Genomic DNA, 21,861 nt, shown 5'->3' on the forward strand with positions numbered 1-21,861 from the left:
TCCATCTCCAGCACATCACTCAAGCCGTTAGGATGCGTTGGTCTCGGACAAGCCCATAATGTGTTTCAGCCTTCAATTAAAGTCGATACAAATGGGCCATGTTTAGCCTTCTTGCTGGGTCAAGGAAAGAATAAGCAAACAGTACAACTTTTACTTCGCAGGGTCAGTACTGACTCAGTCTTGACAGATTGAGCTTGTTGAGGAATGTGAACTACGAATGAGGGACGGATGAGGGGGCAAAGGTTTCGTAATCAGGTAATAATAGTATAGAAACCAAAATGGAGCAATGAAAATTCAACTCTTTCCTTTTCATTTGACGTATATTAGGATAATATACACACCATAGCTTTGGTTTTGGTTTTCACTCGCTCACTCTCTCTCTATTCTTCATTTGCCTCTACAATTTACAGCTTTCTCCTTTATTTTTCGATGCTGATTACATGACACTTTTCGTATGGGTCAAGACCAGTAACTTTTAACTACAATAAACTTACAATAGGTATCTACTTACCATAGACTGGACTTACTTGTTGCTTCATTGAAAGGTCCCAAAACAGACTGTCCAACAAAAAAGGTAAAACACGTTAAATAAATGGATGGGGACTTCTGCCTAAATTGCAGGAAAAAAATGGAAGCTAAAACGGCTCACAGAAACCTTTAAAAATAAAAAATATAAACCTCCTCAATATCACGTGAAGATATGAAACTAACCATATTAAGAAGCCGGAATGCTGCTGGCCGAGTGAATTTTCTAGCAAAAAGAAAGCATGTGGATGGTTTACCCTTGCTAGTGCACCATTCTCTTCGGTACTCAGTCTCATAATAGATATTATCTATGTCCTACAAAGGTCATCAAATTTTTTATTATGCTCCCGATCCCTCATTTCATAAGAACAGATAATGTAAATGCTATTTTCAATTGAAACCAAATAATTTGCATGCCTCATAGATTCTAATGTAATATCTCAAGCTAGCGTTGAACTTGAATGGGACATGCAATACCAAATTAATTTTATTCTAAGTTTCTTTTGCTTTACATTAGAGATTGTGTATATAGCATACATAGTGCTAAACAGATGTTCAATGTAAACATAATTTTCCATGAATGACAAAATTAATACGGGAAGTCATTCTTTTGTCCCTCTAATATTTCCTGCTATTTACCAGAAAATAATTTACTGCAAGTTTTCCGATTAACATCCCACAGGACCCACACAAATGGAAATCTTATTATTCCAGTAGTTGACTTCTGTCAGTCTGAAACATAGAACAGCTGAGCACTAAACAAATGAGTCCTCCTCTCCCTTTTTTTTTTTTTAAATTTTTTAAATTTTATTTAACCCTCCCATAGTCAAACCATTGTGCATGTTCAACCACATATGAAAGCTCTAGTTAATTTAGGGGAAGATAAGTCCTCATAATTACTCTGGTTTCAGAAAATATTCAAGGAAAATTAGATTCTTGCTATCACTGGATGGCACAGTGAAAAGTGTTAAATTATGAATATGTTAGCACACCATTTTCAAGAAGTATTTGTAAACATTCATCTAACATCATGAAAATTGTATTTGCCTTGCTGGAGAGATGTAAGAAACATGCCAACAATTTGATTTCTGATATGCACCCAAAGATAATTGAGTTGATTTTCCGCATTTTGGAGAACCATTTCAATCAACTAAGTATAATTTTTTTTTTAAATTGGTAATTTACACATGCACCTGATGGGTCTTGAATCCACGACCTAACTCTCCACCTAGAACTTAAAAGGGGAAGAGGTGCCAGTTGTGCTTGAGCTCATTAGCAACTAAGTATAATATTGTTACTAGCCAAAAAACAAAACCTGAGGTATAATACTATGCAACAAAGCCGTTTCTAAGGTAAGTTTTCTTGCTGGCAGATTGTTTTCAAGAGAATTTTATTTAATACATTAACACATCCATGAGATAGATATAAGGGGTGCAACCTACAACTATTAATTATTGCTCAAAGGATGGCTTGCAAAGACAGCAGCAATACCTTTATAGATTGGATAAGCATAGGAGTAGCATCTGAAAACTTGTAAGTTACAGGATGCCATCCACGACGTTCATGGTCTTTGGAGGATGAGAGATCCCATGAACTATGTGTCAGTGATCTTCGTGTGATTTCTCCTTCAAGGCCTTCTTGCTGAAATGTGAAAGACAATGGTCTTAGAAAGTCAATTATAAAAAAGGTTGTTATATTGACACTACATTCTCAGCTTCTCAGACTCCACTTTCCATATTTTTAATTAAAATCTTATGCAGTGAAACATGGAATGCAAGAATCTACAAGAAGATTTTAAAAGGCTGCCCTTACTTAGAGAAAAATAGGAGGGGGTGCGGGTGGGGGTGGGGGTGGGGAACTGAAACCTCTTGTGAATGAAAATATAATACGTGGATGCTACTTTTGAATGGAGTCCTATTATTTATATATTAAGCTTCATTTCAAATTTCATCCTAAATCCTGCTACAAATGCCTTCTCAATATGCATGTTTTTGTTCAGGTATGTGGTTTAAGAATCGGAAAGACAGTTTGCAAACAACATTTTAAAACAGGTTTGAAGGCTTGCTATTATTGGTTCTATTTCAATATCTTGTTTGAATTTAGATGTCATACCCAATTTTGACATATGTTAAGTATCTATGTCAGCATGTCATAAATATTAACGAAGCAGAACATCAGCACAATATAATTTCAACCAACATCTCTAGTTAAGAAGAGCTGGAAGCCTCCCAGTTTATTAGCTTTGCATTTGACTTCATCTTCTGTTTTCTGACAACTTATATCTGCTGCCAGGTACGCAGAGAACCAGAAAGCAAAAAATACATCCAATAAGGTTGCCAATGTGTTATTCCACCAAATAATCCATAATTAACTAAGATATGTCCATTGAGGTTGCCAACATTTAGCATCAACAAAATAATTTTAAATTACTAAATCTTCTCGGTGCTAATTTTTTATTTTATTATGAGAAAACACCACTAGCAAATTTCATATATAATAGAAACTAAGAGCCAACCGTGACTTGAAATTTTGAAAGGACTAAAGCCCAGCATAAGATGAAAAACTATCTTCTGATTTTTTTTTTTTTTTCCCATAATGTCTTTAAGAAAGTGTTAAGACTGTTGAAAATGCTTTTGTCAAATTTTATAATCTAAAAGGGGTTCATCCGTCTCTATAGATAAGTCAAAATCTTAATTGACATAGACAAGGCTCAGAATAATTGGATAAGAATTTATCTTACAGCCAGTAATGTCTGAACATAGTGTTCATCCGGTATACAATTATGCTCCTTGGATGCATCAGTTGGCTGCACATGAAAGGTAAAAGCAAATAAATAAACTTTATCTACTTCAAACATCTCCCTGAGTCTCTCTCTCTCTTATTGGTAAGTCTACACACGCACCCCATGAGTTTTGAACACCCAACCTTACCCTCCACCCTTTATTATGGAGAGAGGAGGTGCCGTTTGAGCTAGATCTCATTGGTGGGTAACTCTTATTAATTAAATTAGTATTTAACCTCAAGATCAGATTCTGGAAATAAATTACAGTACTGCATGTGTGCAAATACATTTCATATCAGAACATCGATGTATGGCTACCAAAAATACTTTCTTTGAAAGCTGGTAAAGATCCAGTGCTGGGAAAGCCGATAGATAACTAAATAATGTTTCAAAAGATTACTGAATAAAGAAAAGTAACTTACAAGGGGATGATCTCGCCAAAACTCAGGTAGTGATCTCCTCTGCATTATTACAAAATATAGAACAGGTAAAATTACAGAATCCTCAACAAGGAAACTTGAAAAATGTATGACTTCATAATGATGAGAAAAAATTGTAATACAAACATTTCTCAAATAGTGAAAGCTATGAAGAGTACACAATCAGAAATTAAAACTGAATGCACTAAGAAATAAATTAATCATTGAGAGCAGCTGAGCATGTCTTCCCAGTAAAGTAGCTTGGTTTCGCTCTAGCATGCCTAACATTACACTTCATTTTCAACATCTAGAAGTTCACGCAAGTGAATTTTAAAATAAATTTATTTTTAATAAGGGAACATAAGTACATTTTGCCAATTTTTCAAATGTCAAAATGTTGTCAAAGTTCTTAAATATCTACACAACAATAGCAAAATAGGGACAATATGAAGTTTAAGCACCTATGATTTTTCTAGCTGACAATAAAGATGATCTCTTCAGTCTGCTTTGTGCTCTTTTTGCACAAAATAGTTTTTTTCAGTATACATCTTTCTTACTTATCAAAAAAGAAAAAAAAGATTATCTCTTCACATTTATATAGTGGCTACAGCCTCAAATCATAATGAAGACAACTTGCCTTGCAATACTCTTGAAACCTGGGAAATATAGTACTGTCTTTCACAACAACCTCTGCATGCTTTCTGGTCAGAACAACCCACTGCAAGAAGACGAAGCAAAGACGTGAGTCAGACATTCTATTTCTAGAATTTTTATTGAACACCAAAAGCAATAAATCTAATATGTAAAATTCTTACCTGAGATCCTTTCCTCCAGTTATGAACTGGAATAACAGGATCCATTTTTGGATTGTAGCGACCCTCTTTTGTATCAGCAAAGCTGCTTCCACCATTTAATTGTCAAAAACACATTAGTAACGTGACCAATACGAAATGTGCAGAGATCTGATGAATCATCCTACCTCAGCAAGGGTATGGAAGAAAAAGGAGATCAAAGACATTCATCCACACAGGCAGGAAATACATACATACACCCAACATAATTTGTATTTGTGTTTGCGTGTGTGCATGCGTGTGTGTGCGTTTGTATGTGAGGGGGAGGAGAGATGCACACACTTGTTTAAGGACTGGACCACTGACCTGTCTACAAAACTAGTTGATGTGGACATGATATAGTCATAGGTGTAGCTGAAGTTGTATAGAGGTATGCAGCTGAAAAGAGATCAAGTAACTGAAATATTGTTAGACAAAAAAATCACAAAAAAAAGAAGCAAAAATATACATTATTGTATGATAATAAACAACGGACTTTGCTCCTTAACCAGACATCTACCTCCTAACCAATTAAATGCATACATAACAAAGCATCTAAATAATCACAGTTAGAAAGTTCCAACTCAAAGACAGAGAAATGCAGAGCATATACTCAAGCAGTAATTATGAAGATCAATTGTCACCTGTCTGAGAGAAACACAAAGCGTTCATTATAAGGATCATCAAGTGCATGCTTAAGCAATCTTCGCTCTGCCTCAATCATGCTGGCTTCACCCCAGTCTACCTGGTATATGATAACATGAACTGAATATTGTCATGCCAATGAAAATAGCAAAGTAAAAATTTACATTTGATCACAACTTTTACGTTATGAACCAAGCCAACAGGAATGCATAAAGTACACTGATTAAAATACACAGGTAAGCTACACTGTAATTAATTTTACTTTGGGCACTATGTTGGTTTTATAGGAATGATATCATTATGTTAATGATCTATGCAACATAGATCTGGCAAATTAATCAAACATGTATAAGTAGGGAGTTGCAGCAATGGAGCATTATGTATACATCATGCATTCTCACACGCACACGCATACAAGTTATACATGTATGTACATGCACAAACACCACGTTAAAGAAAAATTAAACTGCTTCCAAAAACATATTATGCTGAGATATCCAAGTAACAGGCATGTAGTTTCTATATAAGATTCCACAGGAGGAATGAGAACCTGTATGCTATCATTAACTTGACGATTCAAAAAATAGACTGATCTTGTTGTTGCCTTGCTGAACAGAAACCCAGGCCTAGAGTGAACAGAAATTGAAAATTTATTCTCCCCTCCCTGCACAACAAGATAATTCATTCTTTAGTAAACATGGAAGACATCATATTGCTCGTATTCACAAGTGCTTTTATATAATTATCCACACAAAAAAAAAAAAAAAAAAAACAGAGTTTCAATATTATCAAATACCATAGAAACCATTGTATCTATCTTATATAATTAGGAGATGCAGGGACATGTCTGCCCATAGTGAAACATCCCACAACGACCCCCTAACCCATTATCAAAATGATTAAAAGGGAGACAAAAAGTAACCTGCGAAACACAAGTGTTATCAACATGAATTGATCCGATCAATTAAATTAGTATCTATGCTAATTTTATTCACCCTTTTGAACCAGTCAATTGTAAGCTTTTGAAGAAGTGTGTATAGTGAATCAAATTTTTAAGAAGATAGAAGTTACAAATTGATACTCCAACTTTTTTTTATAGATAAGTAAGTTTTGACCCCAAGGGGTGGAGGAATGGAAGATTTGAACTAGTACCCCAACTCATTTTCAATAAAGATACAATACAACATATTCAAAGGTAAGTAACTGCACTCAACTTTTCGGAAAAATTCACAAAACATATACAAATTACATTCCAAATTATGAAATTACAGACAAACTATCTAGTCTTCATTATTGTCATTATATTTGGCTAAAAAAAAAAGCATATACATGATACTATACTTGCAAGAAACAAAACAGTAAATAGCCAGTTGATTATCCCCAAAAATAATAAGTAACTAAATTAAATGAAGTAGAGGAAAAATTGCTCATATATAAACAAAATGTCACATGAACCAATATGGAAATTATCTCTATATATTAAGACAATTTAGAAAATTAGTTACGGCTTCAAAAAATGTCAAAAATACCCCTAATCTAATTATATAATCCTTATTCTTAAAAAATAAAAAAACGGGGTTAAAATTGTAATTCAACAAAATTTATAAAAAAAAAAAAAAAACCTACCCAAGAAACTTTTTTCCTAAAAAGTAGCACACTCTCTATTTAAATATATCTCATGCACGTTTGATGCATTTTCCCTAAAAACTAGCACACCCTGTTTATTCCATTTCAAATCCTAAATTTTAGTTTCGTAAAAGTTCCTTCAGGTGTAACCTCACTAATAATAGCTAAATTCAAATTGAAAAATTACATTAAACTCAAAATAAGAAAATAGCCTCATCGCACATGCGGAGTGTGATGTGAATGTGATGAGCCTAGTATTTATTAAACAGTTGCTATAAGTTATATTACAAAAAACTATAGATGCTTAGAATGCAGTGTATATTGTCATCAATGAAGTTACACATTAGATGGATTTTTTTTTTAAAAAAAAATTTGGTTGAAAAGTACACAATAGATGGAAAATTCTAAAATTACAAAGAAACAATCTAATTACTATTATACTCATTTGAATATAATTTTACTATTATTCTTATTAAAACATATACATAGTGCTATATTTTTCAATAGCTACTTAGTTCATACTCAAAAATTAATAATTAAGTAAACAAAGCAGTAGCTAAATGGAAATTAAATTAATCGAACAGTCACTGTCCATAATAATTAGGTTAAAACATAAATTCTTATCCCCTCGTTCATAAAATTAAAATCCAATTACTATTATTGATAATATACCATGCTTAACAATATCAAAAACATAAATACAGTGCTATTCTGATAGAAACTTGGTTCATCCCCAAAAAGTAAATAAAAAATAGCATAATTTAGGAAATCACTCATTTATTATTGTATATATTAACATGGAAATTGAATTAATCAAACAGTCACAATCGGTAATAATTAGGAAAAACCACAAATGCTTAGCAAGTAGCAGATATTACATCACGTTGTTAACGAAATTGCAAATAAATTTATCTAATAGAATACTTATCTACTATGCATGGAAAATTGGAAATCAAATTAATCAAACAGTAACTATAGCTAAATCATTAGGAAAAAAGTGAAGAACCATGAAAGCTTAAGAGTAAAAGAAAACATACACGAAAGAACGAGTCCCAAACTATTTCAAGAGGGAGCCGATTCCTGGCGATGAACAAGAAGGCGATCTTCGGCTTCTGGACGAGCCTCGGGCCGAGCATCATGATCCGACTGCACTGGCTCTGCATCATCATCACCAAAGTTCCGAAGCAAAACCCTAAGAGAATCACCGCGAAAAGCTTCCTCCTCCATTTGTAATGCGATTTCTGCTGCTGCGTAGCCTTTCGCTTCATCTATCTATCTATCTAGCAGAGCCGAGCTAGCCGCTCGCGGTGGTTTCGCTCAATTGTGGAGAAGCTGAAGCTCGAGATATTCATCGTCTTTCTGACGAAGATTCATCGATTCGATCCATTTGCGAGAGAATTGGCGGAGTTCGATGACTCGAGGTGCGTGAATTCGGATTTCGTGGAAAAGGAAGAGAGAGAGAGAGAGAGAGAGAGAGAGAGAGAGAGGAGAGAGAAGAGGCGGTGGAGAATCGAGATTCTCGTGGAAATGGAATTGGCGTGGTAATTGGGGAAGAATGGGAATTGAAATGAAATGAAGAAGAGAGGAGAAGACTGTAGAGGAGACTTGTATATAAAAGAGAGTGAGCGTTGGGAGCTTTGGAAATTGAAAGTGGAGTTTCTATTTACTATAGTAGTGGACTGAGAAAGACTGAGTTGGCTTTGCTTGACAAGTCAGAATGTCAGATTCCTTTTTCTTTTCTGAATTCTTTTTTAAGTTAAGTGTCACATAAAGTGTGTATTTTTTTTTTTTTTTTTTCGGTAGTTGAGTGTGAGGTAGGGGATCAAATTCTCATACAAATGTGTTTTGTTTTGATTTGGTGGAAATATGTTTTTTGTCAAGAAGAAAAAACAAAGCTCGAAATATCTACTTTTTGTTTTTTAAAGATAAACCAGCAATTTTATTTGGGCGAAAATGATATTTTTTTATTTTTGAGAAACACGACAAAATTATTACAGTACTTTTTAAATTTAAAAAGAATTTTAAAGGAGAAAAAATACCTTACCCCTTACACTTAAATGTAAGTTCACCTATCTCTTTAACTTCTCTAATGGTACACTTCACCTTTTTGTGCATTGAAGTAGCATGAAAAAGTTGGTCTTTTAGATATTATTTATGGAATTACACGCATAACGTGCATGTGTGAAAAAAAATTACAAATACTAAAGTTTTTTTTTTTTTTTTTTGGGAAGAATACTAAGACCTTAAATACCAAATTAATCACTCTTTAGGACAAAAGACAGACATATAGGAATAGAGTGTGATCACCGCGTACCCTTGGTGCAATAGTTACTTCAAATTATAAGTATTTGTTAGGTGTAAAGTGTAGGGAAGAATATCAAGATCTTAAATACCAAATTAATCACTCTTTAGGACAAAAGACACACATATAGGAATAGAGTGTGACCATCGCGTACCCTTGGTACAATGGTTATTCCACAAGTATAAGTGTTTGTTGGGTATAGGGTGTAGGGAACAAGCGTCAAAGTTCAAGCCTCCAGAAAAGAGTTTCACACACATATACATTTATATTAGGTTAGAGTAGAATTTCTATCTTGTATAAAATATATACATATGGAGGGAGTGGCAGTAGATTAAAATAGTGTGAACATTGTTGATTTATGTGCACCTTTTGTCCTCAAGAACAATTAATGGGGCTATTAAACTCTTAAGATTCTCAAATTGTGTCACCCATGTAATTTCATGCATAGTAAAGTGTAACATTTGAGTTCTCAAATTGTGTCACCCATGTAATTTCATACATAGTCAAATAAATTGTAACATTTGAAAGGTCATGGAGGCAATATAATATTCCCCTAATTACGCTAGATAAAGTGCATTTTCCCCGAGTTAAAAAAGCATCAAAATCATTCTTCTACTCTTATCCATATACCATTCGATTTGTAACAAAAAACTTAAACTTCGTTTAAGCACAAATGGATTGGATGACAAAATTGATGCCTTCTAAAACTTTTCAAGGACAGAAAGTTTTAGTTCTTATGCAAAATGCTCTCTCTCTCTCTCTCTCTCTAAAATGTTTTTAAGGTGGTTCAATGTGACTAGTGACCATCTTTGTAGTGAGAAATATAAAAATAGACATAATTTGAATTATTCTATATTTAAATATTGTCTATAGTTGGTCATGAAAATGGCATTATAAAAATACATAAATAAATGTGAAATAGAGACAATGGCGATGATGCTTATTTCAGTTCCATTCCATGGCATAATGAGAGACTGAGAGAAACATAAGAACTACCAATCGAAGTTGTTACTACTTGTTAAGACTTCAATAATGATTCTTTGTTGGTACTCTTTATTCAGCTTATTGTGTGTTTGTTTGTATGCATTGCAATATGTTAAGCAGATGTGGTGTTTTTAAATGCAAGCAATTCACCAACTAATTATAGAAGTTGACTAAGGAGGTTCAAGTTCCATCAGGAATTATGCCGTGCCTAACTCCAAGAGACCACTTATTGAAGTTATCTTTTCAACTTAATTGGACTAAGGAGGTTCAAACATGTGTAACCAAAGGGATATGACGAAAACTAAGTTTTGTCCAACGTCGATATCTGATTATATATTTAACAACTATAATAAAACCTTGCAATATTTAATTTTTTTTGCCTCTTTTTTTAATATAATTATATCACTTTGATATAGAAAAATTGAATCTAATTCATCAGACAGTAATACAGTCGCCTTCAATGTTGACTTGCATGTTATCTTTGGACTTACATTAAGCCATTGAAGGTGCCAAGATTCCTCCATGAAAATTACCTCTCTTCACGCTTATCTTCTTTTTTTTTTTTTTTTTCTTTTTTTTTGGGGATGGGAAGGATGTGTTTGTTTGTTTCAGATTACTTTCTAGTTTAATTTATATATTGCACTAAAAAAAGGTATGGTTGTACTTTTATATATCTGAAAAAATTAAATAAATAAATAATTCCTAAAACTAAACCTTAATTAGCTAATAAGAGTGCCCAAAAAAAAAAAAAAAAAAAAAAGAGACAAGAATTTGATTAAGGACTTGTTGGAGGTAGATTATAAGTAATTGTTTAAGGTAAAAAAATAAAGCAAATAATTTGCACCCACAACATATATGTAGTTGTCACTGATATCAAGCTCAAGTCACTTATTTGAGCTTCCTAAAAAAAATTACTTATTCGAGCTAGCAAGAACAAAATATTTTACCAATTGAGCTATAATGATATGAAAGACAAGTTTAAGATTCATCTTACTAGATGAGGCCAATTCTATTAACTATGATCATCAAGGGAGTAGTTTTCCATATTAATAAAATAAAAATTTTAAAAAAATTGGTGTGACACTCGGTTGATTTTTTTTTTTTTATAGGGCACTCAGTTGATTTGTTTGTTAATATACTTTATGTTACAAAATTATGCTCAGATAAATTTGTATCTTTTTGAATGACATTACAAAATATTCTCAAAGTATTACAATACAAAATTTCAAGTAATAAAAAATACAAAAACAAATCAGACATAGCAATATAACAATTAAAAAAAATATAAACAACATAAATATTAAAACATAAAAGTATAAAGTTAATAATACAATATATAAAATAAAATAAAAATCATAAATTTAAAGTTAGAAGGTTTAAAAACACATATGTATGTCTTATAAAAAAACCTATAAAAAATATTTTTTAATTATTTAAATATAAACAAGACAGGTGTGGGGAAAAATACTAACCCCTCTCTCCGCCCCATTTGTTATGCGGGGCAGGTCAGACGGGTACACGCAAGTGCGGGTTTATTTTCTCCTCAGCAGCTAGCTTGTATGAGTTTGAGTTTCCTACGATATTCTGTACGCATGATGCTAGCTAGAAAGGTGCGAGCTAGAGAAGGAGTGGTGAGATTGAGAGCCACCGCCACAAGGAGAAACACTAGGAATGGTTTGTAAGTAGTAGACATCTTTGTGCAATTGTGGGGAGTACGTAGAAGAGGAAAATAGCAAGGGTGTTTTATAGGAGAAAATATTTGGAGAAGGATAATAAAATGGGATAACATTTTTATGTGACACTGTAAAGTAATAGTATAACCACATGAATTACATGCAGCGAGTTCTCTCACAACAAATAGATAAAATAACTTGAAAAAAAAAAAAAAGATTGAATGACATTTTTGCATGACATAATAAAATAAAAATATAATCACATGAATTACATGCAACAAGTTCTCTCACGACAAATGGATAAAATACATCTTTTTTTTTTTTTTTGCTGAATAATGGATAAAATACATCGAGAAAGAGAATAGGATGGCATGACATCATTGACATGCACTGCAGCATTGCATAATGCCAACGTGGTTAAATTTTTCTTAACAAATTCTATTATTAATGTTTATGTAATTTTCTACCTTTTTGGGCTTTTATTTTTTCACTTGAACCAACACTCAGTTGGGCTTAAAAATATGGCCCAATAGCAGCAACATTCCTCCAAATTGTTAAAAAAAAACCATATCCTGAAAATTCCCAAGCTGTGAATAGAAGGCTCGACCCTACCAAAATCAAAGAAAAACAGAGCACCCCGATTCAAAGAAACCCCAACCTGTGAATCCCAAATCTGTTGTCTCCGTCGCAGGTATGTGTTTTTGTGTGTTGAACTACTTTCTGATATGATTTGGTTGTTGGGTTTAAGTTATTTATTATCACAACATTTGGTTTGCTGTGAAAAATTATGTAGAAAGAAAGGAATTTTAGAATATCTTGGTTGGATAGTTGGAATCATTGAAATGAAAAAGTTCACAAACATTGCATCAAGTAATACAACTGTAAGTTAATTCTGTGGCTTGAATACACTTAACATTTAAAAAAAAAATTAGAATACTAAGTATTTAACACACGTGGCAAGAGGGGAGAATATCTTAAAAAAAACTGACGTATATATTCAAAAGAACCTAATTCTTGGATATACAATATAGACTTTAAACCATTTTAATTTACACTCATCTTTCAATGTGAGATTAACCCACAGTTTTTTTTTTTTTTTTAGAATACTAAGTATTTTAACACATACACGAAAAAAAAAAAAAAAAAAAAAAAAAAAAAAAAAAAACTGACGGTGGGCCTAATTCACCCGACCCAAGCATGTAAAAAAACGTTATGAATGGCTAAAAATTAAACATTTGACTGATTTTATACGGTGCACTTGATGGAAGTCTCGCCTTAAAGAGAGCATTCATTCTTGTTCCTTTTCCTATTGGCTAATGACGGATCAAATGATACCTCATTTCTTACATAAACGATGAAATAAATTAAGGAACAAATAGGTATATTGAATGAGTAAATTTATCAAAGATAATAAGGAATATCCTTATATTTCATTAAAAAAAAATTTAATAATAAGGAATATCGATCCTTATAGTCTACGTACACAAGATAAGTCTTTACTCCATTGAACAAGACTCACGTTATAAGTAATTTAGTGATGATCAGAAGTTAGAACCTCCGGTTGTACTTTGTAACTCTAAGACAGAGATGACTATAAAGTGAAAGGAAAGGGAAGAGAGAAGGTACACACAATCTGATTACAAAAACTACTCCCAAGTCAAATTTTCTCTCAATACACTTCACGTGAATCTTTTTTTGACTTAATCATCGGAAGGTTTTTGGCAAACACCACACCGATGCATATTTTCTTAACTTAAGTCTTATTGCAGGTATTTATAAGAGACGAATCCAATCCCATCATCCATTGGCACTAACGAGGAACTTAACTACTAATTTTTTGCATCATCAAGTTTTGTTTCCGCTTGGAGATAGTTCTAAAATGAATGGTCGAAGAAATCTTCCACAATTGATCAAAAGGAAAAGTTTGTTTATCTTTATCTCTATATTAAAATGAGCGAGCCAATGGGAGTCCGGTTTTTTCAAGCAGCATATTTGGTCTTGTTGAGCACATTTGGTTTTTACGCGTTTCTCATCTATCTTTTTTACATTCGTGTATGTACAGTACACTTATAGGGATTTCTATTTACACCCTCAAGAGTCAAGAGTGGTAAGACTCCCATTCAAAGAGAATTACACGAGTTACTAGCACAATATAATTACCAATAAATTAGAAAGATAATTGGGAGGGGGGTTAATGAGATATAAATATTTTGCATTTACGTATGTACACTTATAGAGATTTCTATTTAGTATTTACCCTCTCAAGAGTGGTAAGACTCCCCATTCATAGAGAATTACACGACTTACTAACACAATATAATCTATATCTATATATTACTAAAAGCTGAAGCGTGACATTTATTACTGCTGAGCTCCTGTTGCACCACTTCATCGCCATGTCATTTGCCACATAATTATTATTTATTATTTTTTTCTATTTTTTTACAAATATATATATATATATATATAAATAGATTATTGACTTTACATATTCATTTTTGTCGGTTTTAACATCTATATATATTTCTTTTTTATTTCCAATTTTCCTATAATTTTTTTTACATTCACTTATTTTTTAAATATTTACACTTTTTTTTAATCTTTCTTCTTCCCTTACATTTTCATGTCCCCACTACCCTTTACTTTAATATTGTTATTCATCTTTCCCTTCATCTTCCTTTATTTGTCTTTTCTTATTCCTTCCCTCTTACTATAAATTTGTTACTATTTTCCATTCTTTGCATAGTTTTCTCTCACAAAAAGGTTTTATCCCTCTCTCTCTCTCTCTCTCTCTCTCTCTCAATGTTTTGGTGGATTTTTATTTTTTATTGCATCTCCGCTTTAGGTTGATAAATTTTTGTGTTTTTAAGAACTCTAATTTAGGTTCATATGATTTAGTTTTGTGTTTTAAGTTATTATTATTATTATTATTATTTTGCTCTTTGATTGTTAAATTTTATCCAATTACATTATAAAAAATTAAAGATAGTAGATAAAAATAAAATAGTATTCCATTACATAGCATAATTTGGATAATTTATTGTTTATTGCTATATTTTTTAATTTTTCTTATTTTTTTTCTTCTCTTCTATTTTAATCAATATTGAAACTCAACCTCATCCTCCTTATCATTAAATTATTTATATTTTCTCTCTCTTTTTGCTTTAAAGAATAAAAAATTAATATTTTACTTAAATTCAAATAAAAGAAAATTGTGCTCATCAAATTGTACTCATTTTTTTTTAACATTTATACTTTCTCCAACCTTTCCCCTTCTCTTTACTTTTTCATTTCTCCAAACATTCTATCTTGATATCACTCTTCGTCTTTCCTTTTATCTTCCTTTATTTTGTTTCTTTTTATTATCATCCTTTTAGTATAAATTTTTCATTCACTCTTCCATTCTTTACATAATTTTATCTCACAAAAAAGTGGTTATTTCCCACTCTTTCTCCCTCAATTTTTTGGTGGATTTTTATTTTTATTTTTCTTTCATCTCTATTTTAGCTTGATGAGGTTTTGTATTCTTTAGAACTCTATTTTGGTTGATGGGATTTAGTTTTGTGTTTTAAGTTTTTATTTTTTATTTATTACTTTGATTGTTAAATATTATCATATTGCATTATAAATAATTAAAAATAGTATATAAGAATGTACTATTATTATATTACATAGAATTATTTGGATAAGTAAGTGTTTATTGTTATGTTTTTTTTTTCTCATATCATTTTATTTAACATTTAAATCTAGCCATACCCTCATATATATCATTAAATTATTTATATTTCCACTCCTTTTTTATTTTAAAAAATTTAAAATATAATATTTTGCCCAAATTAAATAAATAAAATTATCCACATTAAGTGGAGTAATGCTAGGGAAACACTCATTCTCACACCCAATGCATCAAAGGAAGAATAAAATACAAAACAAATCAAGTTAGAAACACTAAATAAATAAATAAAAAACTAATAATGCATATTTAATGTGATAGAATCATCATCAAATTTTGGAAAACGATAGGTTGCCAAAGGAAAGAGACAGATGGTATAGAAAAAAATCAATACAAAGTAATAAAGAGTAGATAAAGAAAAAAAAAAAAAAACAAACGTCAATTAGTAATTGTTGATTAGAAAAAAAAGAGGTTGTAAGGAAAAGTAAAAAGTAAAATAGAGATTACCATGTGGAGAACATTAAAAACTTTACAGTGTAGTAACATAAACCGTTAAATTCACTTAAAAAATTAAATCAACAATTAAATACAATCATAGTACTAAATTTAAATTTAAAACTAATCAAACTCTAACTATGGAAACCAAATAAATCATAAATAAAAAAGAGATGTTCTTTGATAGTAGTAGAAATTACATAAGAAATAAAGTTAGAAAATTTAAAAATACATTTTTTGATTTATAATATGAGATGGGTTCAAGTTACACCTGGTGTAACTCTAAAGAGTTACACATTTTTTAAATCATTAGATTTAAGTAGATCCAATGGTCAAAAAAAGACCCTCATTAATGCTAACATTCTTACAAGTATCTCATTAATTATCCCTTGTTTATTGCATTCAATACGTATCTCTAAACCCAACAAAAGAATACATCTGACTCTCTCTCTCTCTCTCTCTCTCTCTCTCTCTCCGTTCAGTGTTCAAGCCTTTGTCTTTCTGTTTGCTACTCCTCCTCCACCATTGTTCCAGGTTGCTGCCAGAAAAAAAAAAAAAGAAAAAAAAAAAAAAAAAGAAAAAAAAAAAGAAAAGATGAGTGTTGTGAGTGCTCTGTTTCTATTGTGAGTGCGCTCTCTCTATGTTTGGTGTTCAAGCCTTTGTCTCTCTATTTGCTGCTCCTCCACCATTGTTCAAGGTTGCCGCCACCAAAAAAAAAAAACCGATCGCATTAACGTGTTGTGAGTGCTCTGTTTCTACTGTGAGTGCTTTCTCTCTACGTTTGGTGTTCAAGCCTTTGTCTCTCCGTTTACTGCTCCACCATTGTTCCAGGTTGCCGCCAAAAAAAAAAAAAACCGATCGCATTAACGTGTTGTGAGTTCTCTGTTTCTATTGTGAGTGCTCTCTCTCTACATTTGGTGTTCAAGCCTTTGTCTCTCCGTTTGCTGCTCCTCCACCATTATTCCAGGTTGTCGCCACAAAAAAAAAAAAAAAAAAAAAAAAAAAAACACAAAACCAATCGCATTAACGTGTTGTGAGTGCTCTGTTTCTATTGTGAGTACAAATCGCATTAAGCTCCACCATTGTTCCACCTCGACCATTGTGAGTACTCTGTTTCTATTTTTCCTTTCTTTTATGTTATGAGTGCTCTGTTTTTTTTTTCCTTTTCTGGAACACAGTAAATGGTTCACAAAGAATCATGTGGCAATACAGATTTATTAAAACCATTGTATGTGTAGTAAATTTAGAGAAACTTACACTGTGGCTTACATCGTTGGTAGTTCCCTAGTTACATCCCCAAGTTGTGAGTGCTCTAAAAAAAACTAACACTGTGACTTACACTATTGAATAGTTGAAGAAATTGATAAACAAAAGACATCACTGAAGCTAGACATGAACATATTAATTCTTTTTTTCTTTTGCGAGAAAGATACATGAACTTATATAGGTGGCTGATGATGATATAATAATGGACAAACAGCAATTTGCCAACCAATTAATGATTTTGATGATGTAACTGCTCTTGAGCAATTTAATAAAAAACATTATCTGGCAGAAATATCTAGTTTTCATGTTCCAAATCCGTAATTAGACTGATGGAATATATATTTTTTTTATTTAAAAAATTTCATGTTTTCAAAGTCAAAATTGAATTTGAGTGTCAACTTGAGTGTTTGGTTATGATTATGTACATTTTTATATCTTTGTCATATTTACAATTTCAAGTCAATTTGAGTGTTTGATTATGATTATGTACATTTTTATATCTTTGTCATTTTAAATATTTTTATTTAAAATGTTTGCATTTTTTTTTTTGTTCATTATTTGTATTGGTTCTTATATTTACTAAATCACAAATGGAACGTGAAGAGTTATATGATGCCCTAGACAATTCGAGACCATCATAACAAGAGTTACCGCTTGAAGATTTTGGTGATTGTGAGTTGAAATCCAAGCCATATGTTGGAATGCAATTTGACTCCCTTGATGATGTTGAAACTTTTTACAAAGAATTTGCCAAAAAAGAAGGTTTTGAAATCCGTATCCGTACGAGTAAAAAAGCACCCAGAAGTGATGATGTAACAAGTCGTATTTATGTATGTTGTAGTGAAGGGCAGCGCAAAACAAAAAATGCATTAGACAATGGTTTGATTAGAGATGATGAAAACAAGGCTCGTAGAAGTTGCTCAAGTCTTAGAACTGGATGTGAAGCAATGCTTAGGGTCATGAAGAATAAGAAGTTGCAGAAATGGGTTGTGAAGGGATTTGACAACAACCACAATCATAGTATTATTAGTCCAAAGAGTGTGTCATACCTCCGATGCCACAAAAAAAATGTCTACTGCTGCTAAGAGTCTAGTTGAAAATTTTGGTGAAGAAGGTCTTCCAACAGGAAAAGTTGCCATGATGTTCAATGTAGGTGACCAAACATTTACAAGTAGAGATTGTTGGAATTACTTGAGAGATGTTAGGGGAAAAAATCTAGATGTTGGAGATGCCTCAGCTGTCCTTAATTATTGCCAAAAACAACAAGCTCAAAACTCCAATTTCTTTTATGCAATTCAATGTGATGATGTTGGCCATATGGTTAATTTTTTTTGGATGGATGCGCGATCAAGAATGGCTTATCAATACTTTGGGGATATAGTGACATTTGACACAACTTACAAAACAAACAAGTATGATATGCCATTTGCTCCTTTTACGGGGTTAAACCATCATTGTCAATCAATTTTATTTGGTTGTGCATTCTTGCAAGATGAGACAGAACAAACTTTTGTGTGGCTATTTGAAACTTGGCTTCAAGCAATGTGGGGGAAGGAACCAAAATCTATTATTACTGATCAAGATTTAGCCATGGGTGCAGCCATTGCAAAGGTATTCCCAAGAACTCGTCATCGTCTTTGTCTTTGGCATATTAAGAAGAAATTTCCAGAGAAACTTTCCCATATATATCATAAGAATTCAATATTCAAACGTGAGTTGAAGAGATGCATTCGTGAGTCACCTAGTGTGGAAAAATTTGAGGAGGCTTGGAAGAGCCTAATATTGACTTATGGCTTGGAGAGAAATGAATGGCTTGAAGGATTATATAATATTCGAGAGTCATGGGTACCGGTTTACAATAGAAATACTTTCTTTGCAAGAATGAACACGACCCAGAGAAGTGAAAGCATCAATGCGTTCTTTGACTCCTTTGTTAACTCAAGAACTACATTAAAGGATTTTGTGGTCAAATTTGCAAAGGCGGTGGACAGTCATTATAAGAAAGAAAGGAAGGAAGACTTTGATTCAAGACATAAAACACCTTCTTTGGTAATTGGCTCAAAAATAGAGCATCAAGCTGCTTCTATATACACGAGAACCATATTTAACAAGTTCCAAAAAGAATTGGTGAGTAGTAACCACTTTACAAAGGAAAAGGTTGAGAAAAATGGAACTTTTTATAGGTACAAAGTAACAAGTTCCTTTAATCCAGATGATGCATTTATTGTGAAGCTGAACTTGGAATCAAAAGTTTGTGAATGTGACTGCCAACTTTTTGAGTTTATGGGAATTGTTTGTAGGCACATGTTATTAATCTTCCACGTTAAAAATATTTTTCAGATTCCTAGCCACTACATCCTACAACGTTGGACAAAAGAAGCAAATAAAGAACTCAAAAGTGTAGAATATAGATCAAGCTTTGAGGATGAGCATCATATGTCAAGAGCCTTACGAAGCATCCATGTTTGTCAACGTGTAAGTCAATTGTCTTACCTTGCTGAAAAATCTGAAGATATATATAAAATGATAATCTCAGACTTAGACCATACCCTTAAGAAAGCTTTTGGAATGGAAAATGAACTGCTTGAAGATAAGGAAGATGATGAAATGGATATGCATCACAAGAGTGGTGAATCAGCTGACATTGTTGAAGTAGAAGACTGCTCTGTCATTGTTCCTTTAAATATAAAAGATCCACATGTATCACAAACCAAAGGTCAAAAGAAAAGTACCGAGAAACAAGGTCCTAGTGGGAGAATTAAAGGTGGGCTTGAAATATCCTTAGCTCGTGCAACGACAAAAAGACGATCTTGTCAACTTTATGGGGGTTATGGTCATAATCGTCGTACTTGTAAACAATTTAATGGCGAAGGAAGTGATTACCAAGATGAAGAAAACATTACAGAGGTTGATGACAATGATATTGATGATTTAGCATAAAGTGAGTTCTTTCATTACATTTTTCGAGTCTTTTTTTTTTTTAAAGAATTTTTTATTATAATAATATATATCTCATGTTTCAAATTTACTTATACCTTTTTTTATTCTACCGTAGGTACATGTAGGGCTGTCCACGGGTCAGTCCGGGTCGGGTTTGTGCCCAACCCAGAACCGACCAGATCACTTCGGGTCTCCTAAACATGGACCCGCCGCCGACCCGCCGACGGCAACGGTTCGGGTGGTCGGACGTCAAAATTTTCCGGTCAGTTTCCGGTCGGACTCGGATTGTGAGAATCGCGCCGGATTTTTGCCAAAATCTTCTTATTTTTGCTGGATCTGACCGGATTTCGAAGAGAACTTGGCTGATCTCAACGAGCTTAGGCCGAACTTGAAGAGATCTTGGCAGATCTCAACGAGATCAGGCTCGATCTCGAAGAGATCCGGCGAGATCTCGAAGAGATCAGGCCAGATCTCGACGAGATCAGGCCCGATCTCGAAGAGATCCGGCGAGATCTCGAAGAGATCAGGCCAGATATCGACGAGATCTCGCCGGATCTCGACAGATCGGACAAAATCCTACCGGCGAACTACTTCAATCGACGGAGAAAGATTTTCCGGTGTGTTTTCCGGTCGGGTCGGTTGAAATCGGTTTTCCATGCTTTAACCCGTCAACCGACCCGCCGAACTCGGATTTTGGGATCGGGGATCCGCCGCCGACCGTCACCGGCGTCGGGTCGGCCGGTTCTCGGGCCGGATCGGGCGGGTGGGTCGGTTACCGGGTCTGGTTGGACACCCCTAGGTACATGTGGCTGAAGAAAATCACAAAATGATCATTCCTTGGTGGAATTTATATATATATATATATATATATATATTGAGTCCAAGTAGCTGAAGGAACTATGTTTAAGGAGCTATGTTGTTAATCATGATGAAATAGTTTTATTTGGTTTTTTGTTTTGTTTTTTTAAGGACCTATGTTGGAATACTGTTTTTGCTTCAGTTTAATGTCATTAACAGTGTGTTTTTAAGGACCTATGTTGGAATACTGTTATTTAAGGACATATGCCTCATTTTTTCAGATTTTCTACTGCTCACCTCTTGTTTTGAGGGGGTACTTGCAGCTTTGTGTTTGCTTTTTTAATAACAGTTTCTTAGAATTGATCTATCTTTGTTTGTCGTTCTAAATAATAGGTAGTATAGCTGCTTTAAGTTACTGCATTAGTGGTTTTGCACTGTTTACAGCACTTACTGCATTGCATTAGCATAGTTGTTTGTTTACTGCATTGCACTATTTGTTTACTGCACTGCATAAGTTACTGCATTAGTGGTTTTTTTTTTACTGCACTTTACTGCACTGCATAAGTTACTGCATTAATGGTTTTTTTTACTGCACTTACTGCACAACATTAGCATAGTTGTTTATTTACTGCACTGTATAAGTTACTGCATTAGTGGTTTTTTTTACTGCACTGCATTAGCATAGTTATTTGTTTACTACATTGCACTGTTTGTTTACTGCACTGCATAAGTTATTGCATTAGTAGTTTTTTTTTAGTCTGCACTGCATAAGTTACTGCACAAGTTCTGCACTGTTTACAACACTTACTGCACTTTACTGCACTTACTGCATTGCATTAGCATAGTTGTTTGTTTACTGCACTGCACTGTTTGTTTACTGCACTGCATAAGTTACTGCATTAG

General features: G+C 33.0%; 2 protein-coding genes across 2 annotated transcripts; one reads left to right on the forward strand and one right to left on the reverse strand.

Moving 5' to 3' along the window:
* Nucleotides 1-279: 279 nt before the first annotated feature.
* On the reverse strand, nt 280-8,505 carry LOC126714815 (glycosyltransferase BC10). Its single transcript, XM_050415188.1, has 11 exons — nt 7,865-8,505; nt 5,752-5,865; nt 5,201-5,301; nt 4,884-4,955; nt 4,542-4,623; nt 4,364-4,444; nt 3,730-3,768; nt 3,266-3,331; nt 2,017-2,166; nt 712-840; nt 280-558 (listed from the first exon to the last, which is right to left on the reverse strand). The coding sequence occupies exons 1-11, from the start codon at nt 8,093-8,095 to the stop codon at nt 508-510; spliced, it is 1,116 nt and encodes a 371-aa protein (XP_050271145.1). The 5' UTR covers nt 8,096-8,505; the 3' UTR covers nt 280-507.
* A 9,296-nt stretch (nt 8,506-17,801) lies between these two features.
* Nucleotides 17,802-21,219, forward strand: LOC126714816 (protein FAR1-RELATED SEQUENCE 5-like). Its single transcript, XM_050415189.1, has 2 exons — nt 17,802-20,161; nt 20,960-21,219. Exon 1 carries the CDS (start codon nt 18,289-18,291, stop codon nt 20,158-20,160), a length of 1,872 nt encoding a protein of 623 aa, XP_050271146.1. The 5' UTR covers nt 17,802-18,288; the 3' UTR covers nt 20,161; nt 20,960-21,219.
* The last annotated feature ends 642 nt before the right edge of the window (nt 21,220-21,861 follow it).

The sequence above is a fragment of the Quercus robur genome, chromosome 2 (genome assembly GCF_932294415.1).
Source record: "Quercus robur chromosome 2, dhQueRobu3.1, whole genome shotgun sequence".
Lineage (NCBI taxonomy): Eukaryota > Viridiplantae > Streptophyta > Magnoliopsida > Fagales > Fagaceae > Quercus > Quercus robur.